The 17,491-nt window shown below is 40.6% G+C and overlaps 1 protein-coding gene across 1 annotated transcript in view; it reads left to right on the top strand.

Annotated features, from left to right (window-relative positions):
* The window catches only part of LOC129698121 (probable ribonuclease ZC3H12C), a 59,268-nt gene extending 47,942 nt beyond the window's left edge, over window positions 1-11,326 (top strand). Inside the window, exons 4-6 of the mRNA XM_055637009.1 lie at window positions 358-592; window positions 707-813; window positions 7,001-11,326. Coding sequence (XP_055492984.1) covers window positions 358-592; window positions 707-813; window positions 7,001-8,373 — 1,715 coding nt within the window. The 3' untranslated portion in view covers window positions 8,374-11,326. The remainder of the gene's footprint in view (window positions 1-357; window positions 593-706; window positions 814-7,000) is intronic.
* The last annotated feature ends 6,165 nt before the right edge of the window (window positions 11,327-17,491 follow it).

Below are 17,491 nucleotides of genomic sequence, written 5' to 3'. Positions count from 1 at the left end.
TCTCATTTTCACACCTTTTGCCACATTATCAAGAAATTTGCACTGGAGGTAATTTAGTGACCAATTAACATACCAGCACATCTGGAATTTTTTGGAGACCAGACCACTTGGCAGAAATCTAGAAAATGCATACTCCACACTGCATCAGAGATCCCTGAAACAGAGCCAACTGCACTAACTGCTGCATCAACATGCCACCCGTATAATGCTTGAATTAATATTGAACTCTATTAACTCAAACCTGGGATGTCAAAGTTCATGACAATTAAAATTAGAAAGTGTACCTTAAAATTAGAAAATGCTCAAAAATCTGGAAAATGGTGGAACAATTAAACATAAATTATTTTCTTTTCACAGATCAAGAAATCCTACGCAAGTTGGAAAAGGATAAAATCCTTGTCTTCACGCCATCTCGTCGTGTGCAAGGGCGAAGAGTAGTTTGTTATGACGATCGCTTCATTGTGAAATTGGCTTATGAATCAGATGGCATAATTGTATCAAATGATAACTACAGGGATTTGCAGAATGAAAAACCAGAATGGAAAAAGTTCATTGATGAGAGATTACTTATGTATTCTTTTGTTAATGACAAGTGAGTGTTTAGATTTTACTACATAAATTGTCCAAAACATTTAATGAATATTTGTAGTGTAACATCAATTAATAGTTATACTGTACATCATAATCTACTTTTGTTTAATTTCAGATTCATGCCACCAGATGATCCTCTGGGTCGCCATGGACCTAGCTTGGATAACTTTCTGAGAAGACGACCTGTTGTACCAGAACATAAGAAGCAGCCTTGTCCATATGGTAATTACAGTTTGAAAAGTATAATCCTTGTTTGTACTTCAGTTTCAGCACCATCAAAACATTTAATTGACGTTGCCAAGCAGAGAGATGTCATTCGTTCACAATACAAGTTCAACAACACAAAAATTCAAGTGACTTGTTTTTTAATATTTAGTATTTTCATCAAAAGTTTTCTGACAATAAACTACATACTGTATAAACTGTGTCTCAGTTGGGGAGAGGGTTCAAGTCTTACTTTCAGTGCATTACTGAGGACGTGTATTTCAGATGAGACTTTATTCCAAAATCACACCAGATCTCTCAAGTGAAAGTAAAACATCTCACTTTAGTATTTTGAACACACATAAGTAAACTTTCCCATGTACCTTGTGTAACATTATCACACCACCAAAAATCTCCAGTTGTGGAAATATGAAATAATGATTGAAAGGCTGGAATCGGCTGGTTAAGCAGCATCTATGGATAAAGAAACTGAGTTAATGTTTAAGATCAATATTTTCAAAAATCATCTTTCTGCTGTTATTTCACTGACAACAAATTATCACATTAACTGACTGTAAAATACTTTGACCACTTTGGGTTCACAGATAATTGCATTTACCTGGTGCTTTTGTCCAAAAATGTCAAGGTATTCCAGGATTAAAACCAGGCCACGATCTCACGTGGTACAAACTCTCTCTTGCTGAGCAGTGGTGATGCAAGCTCTCCCAGTCACAATTAGCTTTTGCTATTAGCTAATTAGCCATTTAACACTGACTATTTGTGTTCTTGTGTCAAATAATTATTTTGATCAATGTGTAGTTGTAACTTCATTGCATACATATCAATGGCTTTTCTTGTTCTTAGCTGTTCATTATTTTAAACTTTCAATATGGTAATTTAACGTCAGTACATGTCTTTCTCATTTATGACATGGATAGCATTTGAGGCTCAGCAGTCTACTTTTGAACGGTGATGGACAATTAAACTGCTAAATGGAGAAGGAAGCTCCAAAAATGAATGTAGGGCCTATACATGAGAACTAATGCAGAGCCTTAAGTGTAAACATCTGTGTTGAGCCAGAAGTTGCTGAATGGATAATCCATCTGTCTCACCATTACAATATCAACGCTCAGCTAATTAAATCCACTGCATGTTATATTAAGGAAGAGATGAGAGCACTGAAAGCTGCTTTGTCAATTGGATCAGCCAACATCTGACCTGTCGTACTGAAGATCCAAACTCCAGAGCTAACTGCACATCTGGCCAAGGTTTTCAGTGCAGGTATGGTGGCACCTACCTGAAAAAGTGAAAAATTACCCAGGTATACGCTGCTCACAAAAAGCAAGACTCTTGCTAATTAATGCCCAATCAATCCACTTTCAATCATCAGCCAAGTGATGGAAGCTCCATTCCTTCTGCAGTTGTACATAGCCCTAGTGAGACCACACCTGGAGTATTGTGTCCCGTTTTGGTTCCCTAATTTGAGGAAGGAGATTCTTGCTATTGAATGCCAGCACCGCCATTCAATGTGATCAAGGCTGATCATCCCCAATCAGTACCCCGTTCCTGCCTTCTCCCCATATCCCCTGACTCCGCTATTTTTAAGAGCCCTATCTAGCTCTCTAATGAAAGCATCCAGAGAACCTGCCTCCACCGCTCTCTGAGGCAGAGAATTCCACAGACTCACCACTCTGTGAGAAAAAGCGTTTCCTCGTCTCTGTTCTAAATGACTTACTCCTTATTCTTAAACTGTGGCCCCTGGTTCTGGACTCCCCCAACATCGGGAACATGTATTTTTAGTTAGCTTCTGTTGTTCTTTAAACATTACCCAATCCTCTTGCTTCCCGCTCCTCTTTGCTACGTTGTACTTCTTCGCTTTAATTTTTATACTGTCCCTGACGTCCCTTCTTAGCCATGGTCGTCCCTTTCTCCCCTTGGAATCTTTCTTCCTCCTAGGAATGAACTGATCCTGCACCTTCTGTATTATTCCTAGAAACACCTGCCATTTTTGTTCCACTGTCTTCCGTGCTAGTGTATCTTTCCAGTCAACTTTGGCCAGCTCCTCCCTCATGACTCCATAGTCCCCTTTATTCAACTGCAACACTGACACCTCCGATCTACTCTTCTCCCTCTCCAATTGTAGACTAAACCTGACCATGTTATGGTCACTGTTTCCTAATGGCTCAAGAACATCAAGGTCCATTATCAAATCCGGTTCATTACAATACACTAAATCCAGAATTGCCTTCTCCCTGGTAGGCTCCAATACAAGCTGTTCTAAGAATCCATCACGAAGGCATTCTACAAAGTCCCTTTCTTGGGATCCAGTACCAACCCGATTTTCCCAGTCTACCTGCATGTTGAAATCTCCAATAACAACCACAGCATTACTTTTACCACATGCCAATTTTAACTCCTGATTCAACTTACGCCCTATATCCAGGCTACTGTTTGGGGCCTGTAGATTAGTCCCATTCGGGGCTTTTTACCCTTACAATTCCTTAGTTCTATCCATATGGACTCCACATCTCCCGTTTCAATGTCGCCCCTTGCAAGGGACTGAATTTCATTCCTCGCCAACAGGGCAACCCCACCCCCTCTGCCCACCTGTCTTTCTTTTCGATAGGAGATATACCCTTGAATATTCAGTTCCCAGCCCTGGCCCGCTTGCAGCCATGTCTCAGTAATTCCCACAACATCATACTTGCCAGTTTCTAACTGAGCTTCAAGCGCTTTATTCCTTATACTTTGTGCATTCATATACAGCACTTTGACCTCCGTATTCACTTCCCCCCTTGAACCGCTCGCAATTGGCCCTGACCTTACTCTGTTGTCCATTCTCTAGCTTTCCTTCCATTTAATTCGAGAATCTTTTGTAATTTTTCCTGCAGCCACTTCCCCTTCAACTCCATCTTTATATTCCCAATTTGTCAATCCCTCCCCCCCCCACTATTTAGTTTAAACCCACACATGTAGCCCTAGCAAACCTGCCTGCCAGAATGTCGGTCCTTTTGTACAGGTCGCCCCAACCCCAGAAGAGATCCCAGAGGTCTATAAATCTAAATCCTTGCTCCCTGCTGTAGCCCCTCATTCAGATCCCCCATCTCCCTGTTCCTGTCCTCACTAGCACAAGGTACTGGAAGCAATCCAGAGATAACCACCCTAGAAGTCCGGCATTTCAGTCTTCTTCCCAACTCTCTGAAGTCACGTTGGAGAACCTCCTTCCTCTTCTTCCCGTAGTCGTTTGTGCCTACGTGCACAACTACTGCCGGCTGTTCACCTTCTCTCTCGAGGATGTTTGGAATTCGGCTCGTGACATCCTGAACCCTGGCACCAGGGAGGCAACAGACCATCCTCGCATCTCGTCTGCCGCCACAGAATCTCCTGTCCGCTCCTCGGACAATGGAGTCACCCACCACTAGGGCTCTGCCCGACGTTGGTCTCGCCGGTCGAGTCCCATCTCCAGGATTGGAGCCACCGACGTGTCCGCCGCTCGGACTGGAAACATCGTCTCCCTGGACAGTTTCCAAGAGGGCGTACCTGTTTTCATTAGGCACAGCCACCTGAGTCTTCTGCATTCCACGATTTCCACCCCGTTTCCGTCACACACCTTGGTTCTTCCCGTATCCTCGGCGTAACTACCTCACTGTAGGTCCTGTCCAGGAAACTCGTTTTCCCGGATGGCCCTGAGGTCATCCAGCTGCTTCTCCAGCGCACCAGCACGGTCCTTTAGGAGATGAAGCTGGACGCACTTGCCACAGTTGTAGCAGCCAGAGGTTCCATCTGTATCCCTGGGCTCCCACATTCTGCAAGCTTCACATTGTCTCATCTGCCCCGACATGTGTTCACCACGCTCCATCCTCTCGAGCTTTATGCGTAGCCTTCTCCCCTTAGCCTCCTCGCCGAAGACTCTCACTTCCTTCACAAGGCATTTCCATCACTGCCGCTCCCTAAGAGCTGTCCTGCTTATATTGACTGATAAATTGCCTAATTTACCAATTTACAAACCAAATTCCTCAGTTTTAAACTGTTTTCCTCCTCTGACTCACTTCTAACACTCTTCCCACTCGGGCTAGGGCCAATCAATGCTTTTTCCTGCTTCTCTTTGCTGCTGTTTCTTCAAAATCCACTGGAGCTGAGTTAAGTCTGCCTATGCTATGCCTCTCTTTTTAAACTGTTTTCCCCCTCTCACTCACTTCTAACTCTCCTCCCACTTGGGCTAGAGCCAATCAGTGCTTTTCCCTGCCTCTCTTTGCTGCTGTTTCTTCAAACTCCACGGGAGCTCTGACTCCCTCCCAGCACCCTCAGGCTTTTCTACCAACTACAAGACATAAGTCAGCGCTGTGATAGTGGTTGAGCTTAGAAGAAGATCCCCCACACTGGATCCCTATCAGTTTGCCTATCGCAAGAACAGGAGTACGGAGGATGCCATCTCAACGGCACTTCACTCCGCCCTCTCCCACCTTGACAACAGAGACACTTATGTAAGAATGCTGTTCATCGATTACAGCTCAGCATTCAACACCATTATTCCATCAAAACTGATCACCAAACTCGGTAACCTGGGCATCGACCCCTCCCTCTGCAACTGGATACTGGACTTTCTAACCAACAGACCCCAGTCTGTGAGGTTAGACAAGCACACCTCTTCAACCCTCACCCTGAACACCGGCGTCCCTCAGGGCTGTGTGCTGAGCCCCCTCCTCTACTCCCTCTTCACCTATGACTGCACACCTGTACATGGTACTAACACCATCATCAAGTATGCAGATGATACAACGGTGATTGGCCTCATCAGCAACAACGATGAGCTGGCCTACAGGGAGGAGGAGGTCCAGCACTTAGCAGCATGGTGCGCTGACAACAACCTGGCCCTTAACTCCAAGAAGACCAAGGAGCTCATTGTAGACTTCAGGAAGTCCAGAGGCGGCACGCACACCCCCATCCACATTAACGGGACGGAGGTGGAACGTGTTTCTAGCTTCAGGTTCCTGGGAGTCAACATCTCCGATGACCTCTCTTGGACCCACAATACCTCTACTCTGATCAAGAAGGCTCATCAGCGTCTCTTCTTCCTGAGAAGACTGAAGAAGGTCCATCTGTCTCCTCAGATCCTGGTGAACTTCTACCGCTGCACCATCGAGAGCATCCTTACCAACTGCATCACAGTATGGTATGGCAACTGCTCTGTCTCCGACCGGAAGGCATTGCAGAGGGTGGTGAAAATTGCCCAACGCATCACCGGTTCCACGCTCCCCTCCATTGAGTCTGTCCAAAGCAAGCGCTGTCTGCGGAGGGCGCTCAGCATCGCCAAGGACTGCTCTCACCCCAACCATGGACTCTTTACCCTCCTACCATCCGGGAGGCGCTACAGGTCTCTCTGTTGCCGAACCAGCAGGTCGAGGAACAGCTTCTTTCCGGCCGCTGTCAATCTACTAAACAACGTACCTCGGTGACTGCCAATCACCCCCCCCCCACGGACACTTATTATTTATTTTTTTAATTCAAAATCGTTTGCTATGTCGCTCTTCAAAGGAGATGCTAAATGCATTTCGTTGTCTCTGTACTGTACACTGACAATGACAATTAAAATTGAATCTGAAGAAGAAGAAGAAGCAGCAGGTGAATGAGAGCACCATCACCTGTAGGTTCTCCTTCAAAAATCACACCATCCTGATTTGAAAACTCAGCACCAGTTCTTCATCTAAGTCCTGGGCTTCCCTACCCAACAGATTGTGGGAATTTGTTCACCAGGAGTGCAGCAATTGAAGAAGATGGTTAACCCCTCCCCCCACCACCACCTTCTTTAGGGCAACCTAAAGATCCTGAAAATTGTTTTTTTTTTTCAGTTAGGGCATTAATGGACATTATTACAGAATGTATAAAACTCTACTGTTCTACAGTGTGATTAACTAGCTATCTAATCCTTGATCAGATAATTAATATAAATGGAAGATTCACTGTCATGACTTACTATGCCACTTAGATTTAGTTATTTCTTGTTTTTTTGGCCACTTTCCGCTAGATATCAATGAGAGGATTGAAGTGCAAGTACTTCTAAGCTTGTTTGAATGAACCTTTTAAAATCTTTAATATTTTTTATTCAAGTATGGTATTCTGTAATACATTTTGGGATTTGTTTTAACATCTACAGAATCTTGGTTCTACAACTGTTGTTTCAAACCTACTCTTCTATTTTCAACAGGAAAGAAGTGCACTTACGGTCATAAATGTAAGTACTATCACCCAGAAAGAGGTACACAGCCTCAGCGTTCTGTGGCAGATGAACTACGAGCGAGTGCTAAGAATTCAATAATGAAAACAAATGAAGGATTGGTGAAGAGCAACAGTGTTCCATCTAACAACAAAGCTGAGGGTACATTTGATGTCAAATGTACAGCTCCAAAAAGACAATCCGATCCAAGTATTCAAACCCCTCTTTATAATGCAGTTGAAGAGAAACTTAGCAATAAAAGCAGATTGGAAATTAGGTCTGTGCCCTCTCGTGTTAGTGCACCAGATTCTTCAAATGCAATAGCCCCAGGTACTGCTATATCAAGTTCTGGCATGCACTTTGTGACACAAGAACAAGGAATGCCAGTACAGTACCCTCCAATTCTGGTAGATTGTCCCCATGGAACACATATTTCACATAATAACCAGCGCCCAAAGTGTAACTCTCCTGTTGATGGAGGATATTACTCTGTGATGACTCCTTATCCTAATATTAGTTTACCTGGTAGACACAGCCCTGACCCGTTTTCTGTCGACAAAGAATATAGACAGAACCAGGTAGGTTCTGAATGTAGCAGTGAAGGTAGTGTTAGTTCTGGTACTGATTCATATGTTGGGTATAATGAGCAAGCCTATCGAAGCTCTCCAGTTATAATGCTTGAGGAAAACCTCAAATGTCACCAGTTTCATAAACGACAACAGACCCTTCATCATGGATACCATGATACTTTAACAAGAATTCAGACTTATAGTCGAGAAGAACAAAAGTCATTGCACAAAGGTTCGATCCCTTGCATGACATCGCATTTACCACACACTATAATTGGAGCTCACTCCAATTGTCCTAGTGAATGCCATGCAGTATCTCACAATGCCCATCTCCCACAGAATATTTCTATGGGATTGACAGTAGGAACTACAAGTGTAGAAAGATTCCCAGACTCACATGTGTATGAAAATCAGTCATTGAGACAAAGAAAACCTTATGTAGGTCATGAAACATTTGCCAATTGGAATAGGCTTGGTTATGGTATGGATGCTTATAACTATGCACAAGGATATTCATTGCCGAATAATTCCACGCAGCCATGTTATGATCAGTTTACATTCCAAAGTCTACCTGAGAAAAGAGAACAGACCTGGAGGATGCCATGGAGTGGTCTACCCACAGAGCATCCAAATTCACAAAGATTTCAGGATGCTCGTGACAAGGTCTACACAAACCTGTGTAACATTTTCCCAGCTGATCTTGTGCGGGTAGTAATGAAAAGAAATCCTCACGTGATTGATGCCCAGCAACTTGCTGCAGCTATTCTAGCAGAAAAGTCAAAACTGGGTTATTGAATGCATTATTTGGTGTTTTTATCTTTCACTTAAAATGCAGAAATAGCTTACATTGTGAGATTATTCAAAAGATGGAGATAAAATAGCATGGAGTCACAAGCATCTCCAGATGCTGGAATCTTGAGCAAAAAACAAACTGCTGGAGGAACTCAACAAGTCAGGCAGCCTCTATGAAGGGAAATGGCATATGCCCTGTTCAAAAGGGAATAGTTTGTGTTTTTGCTACTACCTTTTAGATCTAGCATTATTTAAAGTTGCGGTTTTCTATAGGAAACATTATGTGTATGTAAAAGCACCTTATAAATATACAGTTACTGGTGACAGCATTTATTATCACCATCCTACATAGCAGTATTCGTAGGAAACCTGACCCTTTTTCCTAAAAAATAATAATTTAGTAGCTTTTGGCACTTTTCCTTCAGCATTTAACAAATTATTGATGAAAAGATATATTAATGCAGGTTCTTGAAGTACTGCTAATTGCTTCAGAATATCTTTGACCATTAATAGCTAGACAGAAATGCTGATTTTTTTTTATTATTTGAGGATGTACATAGTACAATGCTAATTTTTGATGCAGCAATAAAAAGCAACCTTTTTAAATTTAGATTAAACATTTTAAAATATATTGTACACCTTTTTTAATTAATACACTCGGGCTGTGGTATTATGAGAAGGCCTGATTTGTCTTGTCACGTTTTTTTAAGTGGAAACAAACAGATTATCTGTTTAGTTTCAGTAAAAGTTGTTTCTGCTATTTTTAATGGATTTTTGCTGCAGTGTTGTGGACATCCTGCAAGAGATTTCAGCTGTCAATTCTATTGAGTGTATTACAGCTTCAAGCAAAATCCAAAATAACCAGAAATGACCTTTCATTGTTGATGCAAATTGTATCTTTTATAAAATATGAAATCTGCAATAGTTTCAAATTTAGTGACATCGTAAATACACAAAATTGTGTAAATGTCATTAGGCACCATTTGGGCGGCATTTTACCAGATCCTTGAAATTAATCATTGGTTTACAAAATTATTTAAACTACATTCACTGATTAGGAAAAGTCCAAATTAGAAGATAATGAAAATAAAACAGCAAAATCCTATATTTGGGTTTTTTCTGTTTCTATTTGCAGACATTTAACAGGTGTGTTCAGTGCTGTAAAAAAAAAAAATTGTAATTCAAATTTCACATTTGATATTTATTTTTGCAGTTTCATTTTGCACATGTAGTTTCCATGTTTTAATTTGAGCAGATCTGAATCTCATCTCTTTTTGGTCAGGCTGCAAATTTTGTAAAGGATCCAGAGCATACGTACTTTTAACCAATGGTAAAGATTCAATCGTTGTACACCTCTAGTGGATTCTCAGTCGTTAAATAATTGTAATCAGGGGGATAACCATAAATTTTAGTTTATTTTCAGCAAACATTAATGTCTAAGCATCAATTTTATCCAATAAGTAAATGAATACATGCAAAATATACGGGGGGGGAAATATTTAAATATATAAATGAACAAACTCTACCATAATATTGATACTTGTAAGAGTGAATTTCATATCAAAAATAAACATTAGCATTTTATTTGTTGGAAGCCACTCAGTTCTGTGCAATACCAAATTTCTGATTTAGGTGAAGGTTTTTTCAGACTTATTGATACTCTTTCACTATTGGATAGTTGACCAAATTACACCTCTCTTTTTTGCTTTCATCCATCATACTCAAAATGGATTGTGTATTTCATTCCATGCAGTATACAATCTTGCAGCCTAATCAAAAACAAATGAAACTTTCATTTTTAATAGATATTTAATATTACAGTATGTAAAAGTTGATCAAACAAATAAATTACCAAATTTCAGGGAACATGGTAAAATGGATCCTGAAACCACGTCCAACACACCTAATAGAATAAACTTTTCACTACTTGTGTGGCACTATGTGTGACATTAAGTAGATTTGGGTATGAATGCTTTTTAACAGGGCATTATGCTTATAGCCATAAAAGATACTCTGAACCATGTTCAGCACATATCCATAACAAATCATTGTATACAATAATAGTTAATGTTATTTTCCTCATCTACAGTACAATGCTGTTGATTTTCGAATTGCACGCATTCCAGTACTATTGTAAAACTCCAAGTTTGTAATGGTACTATAAAATCTAGTGTATCTATTGAAAAGTTTATAAGAATTTTTCACAGTGTATCTGTATCAATATTAGAATTTTGAAATATGATTATTTTGTTTTCCATTCGGTGCCTTATCATCTGGTGCCAATTAATTTATCAGTGTTTAGAGATGCATCAGTAATATTTAATTGTATTGTTTTATATTATTTTGAAATTTAAACTAAAAATTGAGTTTATAATAAAAGTAAAATACAAACACTATTTCAAATATGTGATCTGTGCATTTGAAAATTAAATATGTTTGAGTTTGTTGAACAGCTTGTGTAGTGCAGCTGACATTATTGCACGTTACTGTAGGTAAAAACAATTAAAATTTTACTGTAATTGCCATGCCAGTTTTGTTGTTCTATTGCAGCTAATGTTTAAATAGATTAACGTGTTAATAGATCTCAAACTTGAATGATAAATTTGTCCGATTGTTTAAAAATCTAGTCAAATTACGTTGCGTTAATGAATGTGAATGTAAGACATCTTTTTTTCCATGGAAGTTTTGATCTTGTATTTGTTAATATTGCATATCAAACTAATCCATAATTGCCTATAAGATTTGGTTTCCAAGAAAAATTGCTAGTGTAATTTTACCATAGGCATATGATAATGGTAGGCAGAAATAGGAAATTCATAAGAAACCTCTATGCATTTGTTTTGTGATTCCTAAATGCATGTGATACAAAGTACAAAATTAACCTTGCTTTGGTAACAGTAATGGTTTGAATGGGAAGGCTGAATGTATATTAAAATTCTTGATAATTACTTTGATATTTTCTATGGCATTTGCACACTGGTTTCTTAATCACATAATACATAAATGTTTGATTCAAATAGATGTGCAAATCTGACTTTTATCGGCAGCTCATTTTGTGAAATTGTGTAACGTTATAGGTTATATCTAATATGCAAGCTGAATGTACTATTAATAATTGTAAAGTTGTAAGTATATGATGTATCAGTTTTACTTATGTGGTTTAAAATATTGCCTATTTATGAATCTTGTCTCCAAGCATTTGCTTGGAATATTTGCCATTAGACTATAATAATATATAGAATTCAATCAAAACCCTATGTACTCTGAGCACTGTCCAAATCTTATAGAAACATAGAAATTAGGTGCAGGAGTAGGCCATTCGGCCCTTCGAGCCTGCACTGCCATTCAATATGATCATGGCTGATCATCCAACTCAGTATCCTGTACCTGCCTTCCCTCCATACCCCCTGATCCCTTTAGCCACAAGGGCCACATCTAACTCCCTCTTAAATATAGCCAATGAACTGGCCTCAACTACATTCTGTGGCATAGAATTCCAGAGATTCACCACTCTCTGTGTGAAAAAAATTTTTCTCTTCTCGGTCCTAAAAGAATTCCCCCTTATCCTTAAACTGTGAACCCTGGTTTTGGACTTCCCCAACATCGGGAACAATCTTCCTGCATCTAGCCTGTCAAACCCCTTAAGAATTTTGTAAGTTTCTATAAGATCCCCCCTCAATCTTTTAAATTCTAGCGAGTACAAGCCAAGTCTATCCAGTATTTCTTCATATGAAAGTCCTGACATCCCAGGAATCAGTCTTGTGAACCTTCTCTGTACTCCCTCTATGGCTATCTCCTGTTATCACCAACCTTTTATTTAACGCTAGCCCTAAGTTACTTAACTCTTGTCCTGAGTTACTATGATAGCCTGATTAAGGCTTGCATATTGTTTGTTCATCGGTGTATAGTTTAGTCGTCTTAAACATTTGAAAAGTAATGTGTATTTTAATGGGTGAACTTGCACACACAGGATATGGAAATTATGTTGTTAATGATTTGCTGCCTCTTAGAAAGTAGACAAAATCGTGATTCACCATTTTGTGATTTGATTTGTGCAAATGTTTTGAAAACTTTCACAACTTTAAGCTCAAAGTTATTAACTTTGCTACAATCCCCCATGAGAGCAATTGTTCTCATTGTTCTGATGTATAATTCTGAAATCTTTGGCCACATTCATCGCTTTGAGATCTATAAACTGTATCGTTGGTTAATTCTCACATCAATGTTTAAGCTGTTAGAGTCAGTACATGACCATATTTCCATTATCTAGCCCTCAGCTAAACATTAGAAAAGTAGTAAAGTAGGATAATTCCCTAGTCCCTGTACATTCTTTAGATTTAGAGATACAGCACATTAATAGGACCTTCCCCCCCCCCCCCCCCCCCCCCCCCCCCCCCCCCCCCCCCCCCACGTCCATGCCAAGCAGCAATCGCCCCATACACTAGCACTATCCTACACATTAGGTACAATTTACAATTTTACTGAAACCAATTTCCCTACAAACCTGTGCATCTTTGGAGTGTGGGAGGAAATCAGAGCACTCGGAGAAAACCAACTTGATCACAGAGAGAACGTACAACCTCTTATACAGACAGCACCCGTTAGCCAGGATCAAACCTGGGTCTCTGGCTCTGTAAGGCAGCAACTCTACCGCTGAACCACTGTGCTGCCAATTCTTATGATTTTTTTGTTTTGCTTATTGAAAATTAAATGGCCTGCCAATTTTTCTGTTTTAAATTACATTAAATGTGTGCAATTATATAATTACACAATACTGGGACTCTTAATTCCCTCGTCCAAATCATTAATATATATTGTAAATAGCTTGGGTCCCAGCACTGAACCTTGCGGTACCCCACTAGTCACTGCCACTGTGAAAAGGACCCGTTTACTCCTACTCTTTGCTTCCTGTCTGCCAGCCAGTTCTCTATCCACAGTATTGATGTGTATTCGCTAGAATTTAGAAGATTGAGGAGGGATCTTATAGAAACTTACGAAATTCTTAAGGGGTTTAACAGGCTAGATGCAGGAAGATTGTTCCCGATGTTGGGGAAGTCCAGAACAAGGGGTCACAGTCTAAGGATAAGGGGGAAATCTTGAATTGAATTGAATTCCTTTATTGTCATTCAGACCTTACTGTCTGAGCGAAATTTCGTGCCTGCAGTCATACATACAATCATACAATGATAAACAACACTAAACACAAATTAACATCCACCACAGTGTATCCTCCAAGCACCTCCTCACTGTGGTGGAGGCAAAAATCTTAGGGCTGCAGTCTCTTCCCTCCTCTTCTCCCTCTGCGCTGAGGCGATTCCCCACCGGGCGATGGCACAAACAGTCCCGCGGCTCACCGAACCCCTCAAACGGGCCGGCTCAAACACCGCGGCCCGGGGTGGTCGAAGCTTCTGTGCTGGCCCACGGCTGAACCCAGGACTCAGGTCATAGCCGCCAGAACGCCGTCCCAGCCACCGCACCGTTCCAGCCCCGAGCCGTTCTCACGTGAGTGCCGTTCTACCCTCGGGATGGGCCGCCCCGACAGGAGCGCCACAGCCCCTCACGGGAGAGTCTCAGCCCCTCGCCAGACCGCCCTCCGGGAGTTTCACAGCCCCTCACGGGAGCGCCGTTCGGGCCCCGAGCCACACTTAATAGTTTGAATAATCATTGAATATACTGGGTCAGTTTCCATTACCTGTGAATGGTTGTCTTATTGCATAATGAGATATGACATTGTCACAGGTCTGATAAATGGCTTTATGTGAACCTCTTATACAAGGATTGCAAAATACTACAGAACCAAATGCTGCTTCAAGATAATATACAAGACGATACCATTTAACAGTGTTTACCCTCAGAGCAGTCAGTTAAAAAAATGCATTCCTTTAGCATTCTATTTAGTCACCCTAGTAAAAATTTGAAAAAAAGTGGCTAGATGATCCCAGTCAGTATGATTTCTAAAAGCATTCATCATAAATCTGTGCAGTATTTGAATCCTCATATTAACTGCACTTTGCCTTGGACAGCTGGAAGTACATAGAGTTGCTGATAACATCCAAACTGGATCTTACTAATTAGCAAATGTGGGACTGGTATTGGCTTGGCTTGTTAAATTAATCAAGATAGTTAATTCAGAAACATAACAAAGTGCAGATGCTGGAATTTTGGGCAAGAAAAGTGCTGGAGGAACTCAGCAGGCCACGCAGCATGTTTGTAGGGATTGGACAGACGATATTTCAGGTTGCGACCCTTCAGACTGATTGGGGTAAGGAAGAGAAAGTTAAAAAGATGTGGGGATGGGGCAAACCCTGGCAAATGACAGGTGGATACAGATGAGGGAGTGATTGACTGATGATTGGAGGAGGTGAAAAGGAATTTCAGATAAAAGGAGTGAAATGTAAAGCCAGAGGGAGGGAGCAGGGGAAAGAGATGGGTTAAAAGGGCAACAAGGGGCTCAGATAGAAGAATATACTGAGGAGGGACTATACCACCTCCCACCTGCTATTTGCGAGGGAACCATCCATTACTCTCAATTTCCACTGCATCCGATCCTAAGGCAAGGCCTTCCACTCTAGTACATCCGATATGTCCTTCAGTTTTTCCCCTGCTGTTGAGGGTGGAGCCCTCACACGGCTCTCTGTGTCCCGCAGTTCTGACCTTGTTTTTCCTCCCCCCAGATGCAAGAAGGATAGTTCCCCTGATCCTCACCTTTAACACCACCAGCCTTTGCACCTAACGCATCATTCTCAACATGAGACAACCACCAGTCATATTTGCCCATCCCTTTCTGCTATCCTTAGAGACTACTCCAAAATTCCTTGGTTTGCACTTTCCCCGATACAATATAAGTAGCACTGCCCTTACATTCCCTCACCCACATTCATCCAGGGATTCCAACCTCCCTTCCATGGTTCATGTGCACAACTTCCAACATCATCTATTGTAATGCTCCCAATATGGCTTCCTTTACATTAGTGAGACCAAGAATAGGCTCAGCGCCTATTTCACCAAACACTTGCTCTCTGTCCGCCAAAGCTTGTTGTCCCACCCAGTTGGCGATCATTCTAACTCTTCCCGCAATCAACCTTTGTTCTTGGCCTGCTCCAATGCCACAGCGAGGTCACATGCTAACTGGAAGAACATGTCATATTACGTTTGGTTAGGTTACATCGCAACAGTATGAACATTGAATTCTCCTATTTCAAGTAATCCCTCTCTCTGCTCTGCCCCACCCACTCTGGTGCATTAACATTCCTCACATCAACCCATTCATACTGTTCTTTCACTCCTCTGTACTTTTTTTTCCCCATCCCCGTCCATTATTTCCCATTTATCTCACCCTCTTTCCGTTTTCGGTCCCCCTCCACCGATATCTTCCCCTTTGGCTACATTTTAACTTCTCCTTTCCTTATCTGACACCCTTTTGTCAGATGTCAGACTAATTAAGTACTCAATTTTAATAATTCATTGGCACTCATTTTTCGACATTTTAAAGTGAAAATAGAGCCTCCGTTGATGTTCCCCAGAATATAGCAAAGCAGATCAAACTAGGTTTAGGTTACTTTCAGAATTAGGTCCATTCATAGATGTTTGATTCTGTAAAAGGGTACATTTGATACCTGTCAATGAACTGAACGCATGATAGTAGCAGTGAATTCCTTAAGATCTGGACCTCCTGGTTCAAACAAAGCTTCTGGTTATGGATTAACATTTAAAAAAAAATCCGTATGAAATGGATAACAACTGTGCATCTCCCTTAGGGTCATTTGCCAAGTCATTGTTTATATGTAATAAATATTAGCACAGCCAAGTGGTCTGATTTTCCAAATACTGAATGAGGGATGGAGCAATAAGCATCTTTAATGGAGCAGGAGTGGTACAGAGCATTTGATCCTCGTGCTGCAGAAACGTGCTGGTAGTAGTTTCGAAGTCACTTCGAATTATCTGTTGAAGTCCCTAGCTACGATTCAGAATGCATGAGGTTACGCCATCTGGTGTTTATTGACCACAGCTTGCAGTGTCTCCAGTACTAACCAAACATCTTCCTCAGTTGTGATGTGTGCTGCAATCATAATGATGGATTAATGACTTCAATGACATGTGTTGATTAAATAAAAAATAAAACTTGGGGATATGCAAATTTATTTGAAGATAAAACTTTGGAATTTACAGCAACATTAGGACTGGATTTAAGACTTAAAGGTTGGTACAGGTGTCAGCCAAGGCCTTGGGTTCAACTCATCCTCCAGGGAAACAAGTTGGGGCTGACACCAATATAAACTCTTAGCACCACTGACTACCAATTAAAGGCGAATAGTGGGGAAAGAGGGGACGGGGTGGAGAGTTGATTCAGAGTCATTTCATGCCCAGACCAAATCAACATTTCTGAAAATAGATATTACATTTTTATTTGTAGCAACTATTCACTGCTACATCTCCACTGCCATGGGGACTACATGTAAGGTAATAGATAGGCTGGAAGTTGAATTTGGAAAGTGCTAATGAAGGGACGTAATTTGATAAAGTGGAATGGTAGGACAAATCCAACATTTGCAAACAGCCATTAATGAATTATGAGAAATCATGTTCCACAAATCATGTAGTCAAACACCTTTTGCTTGGCCTCATATTAAGGTTATAATCTCAAAAACAAATGAAAGACATACTATTTGATCTAGCATGTTTGCATTATGCATGCAAATGCTTGGCTATTGCGTTTTTTTTAGTTTCTAAATTTTTACAATCTAGAAGTTGAGCAAAGAAGCCTTTCTGCAAAACAAATTTTGAATTTCTAATTATTAAACTTTAGACTTAATAAATTAACTTGAACTACTTACTTGCTTTGAGTTGGACACTGCAAATGTACTACGTTGTGCTTTGTGCATTGTTAAAATATAATGTAATCCAGACAAAACTACTCGCATGCAAATGCATGACTTTTAATAATTTATGCAGATTTGTTTTTATGCAATAAATGAATTCTACAAAATTGCTCATCATGTTAATTTCCCTACTCCCTTCAATTTTTAAGATCACTTTTTCTCATGTATCTCTGCTCCAGAATGAGCACATGCTCAACATTTCTTAAGTTCCTGCTTAAATGTATGCATCTTGAAATAAAGAA

This window comes from Leucoraja erinacea, chromosome 6 (assembly GCF_028641065.1).
Source record: "Leucoraja erinacea ecotype New England chromosome 6, Leri_hhj_1, whole genome shotgun sequence".
NCBI lineage: Eukaryota > Metazoa > Chordata > Chondrichthyes > Rajiformes > Rajidae > Leucoraja > Leucoraja erinaceus.
This window is presented reverse-complemented; position numbering and strand designations above follow the sequence as displayed.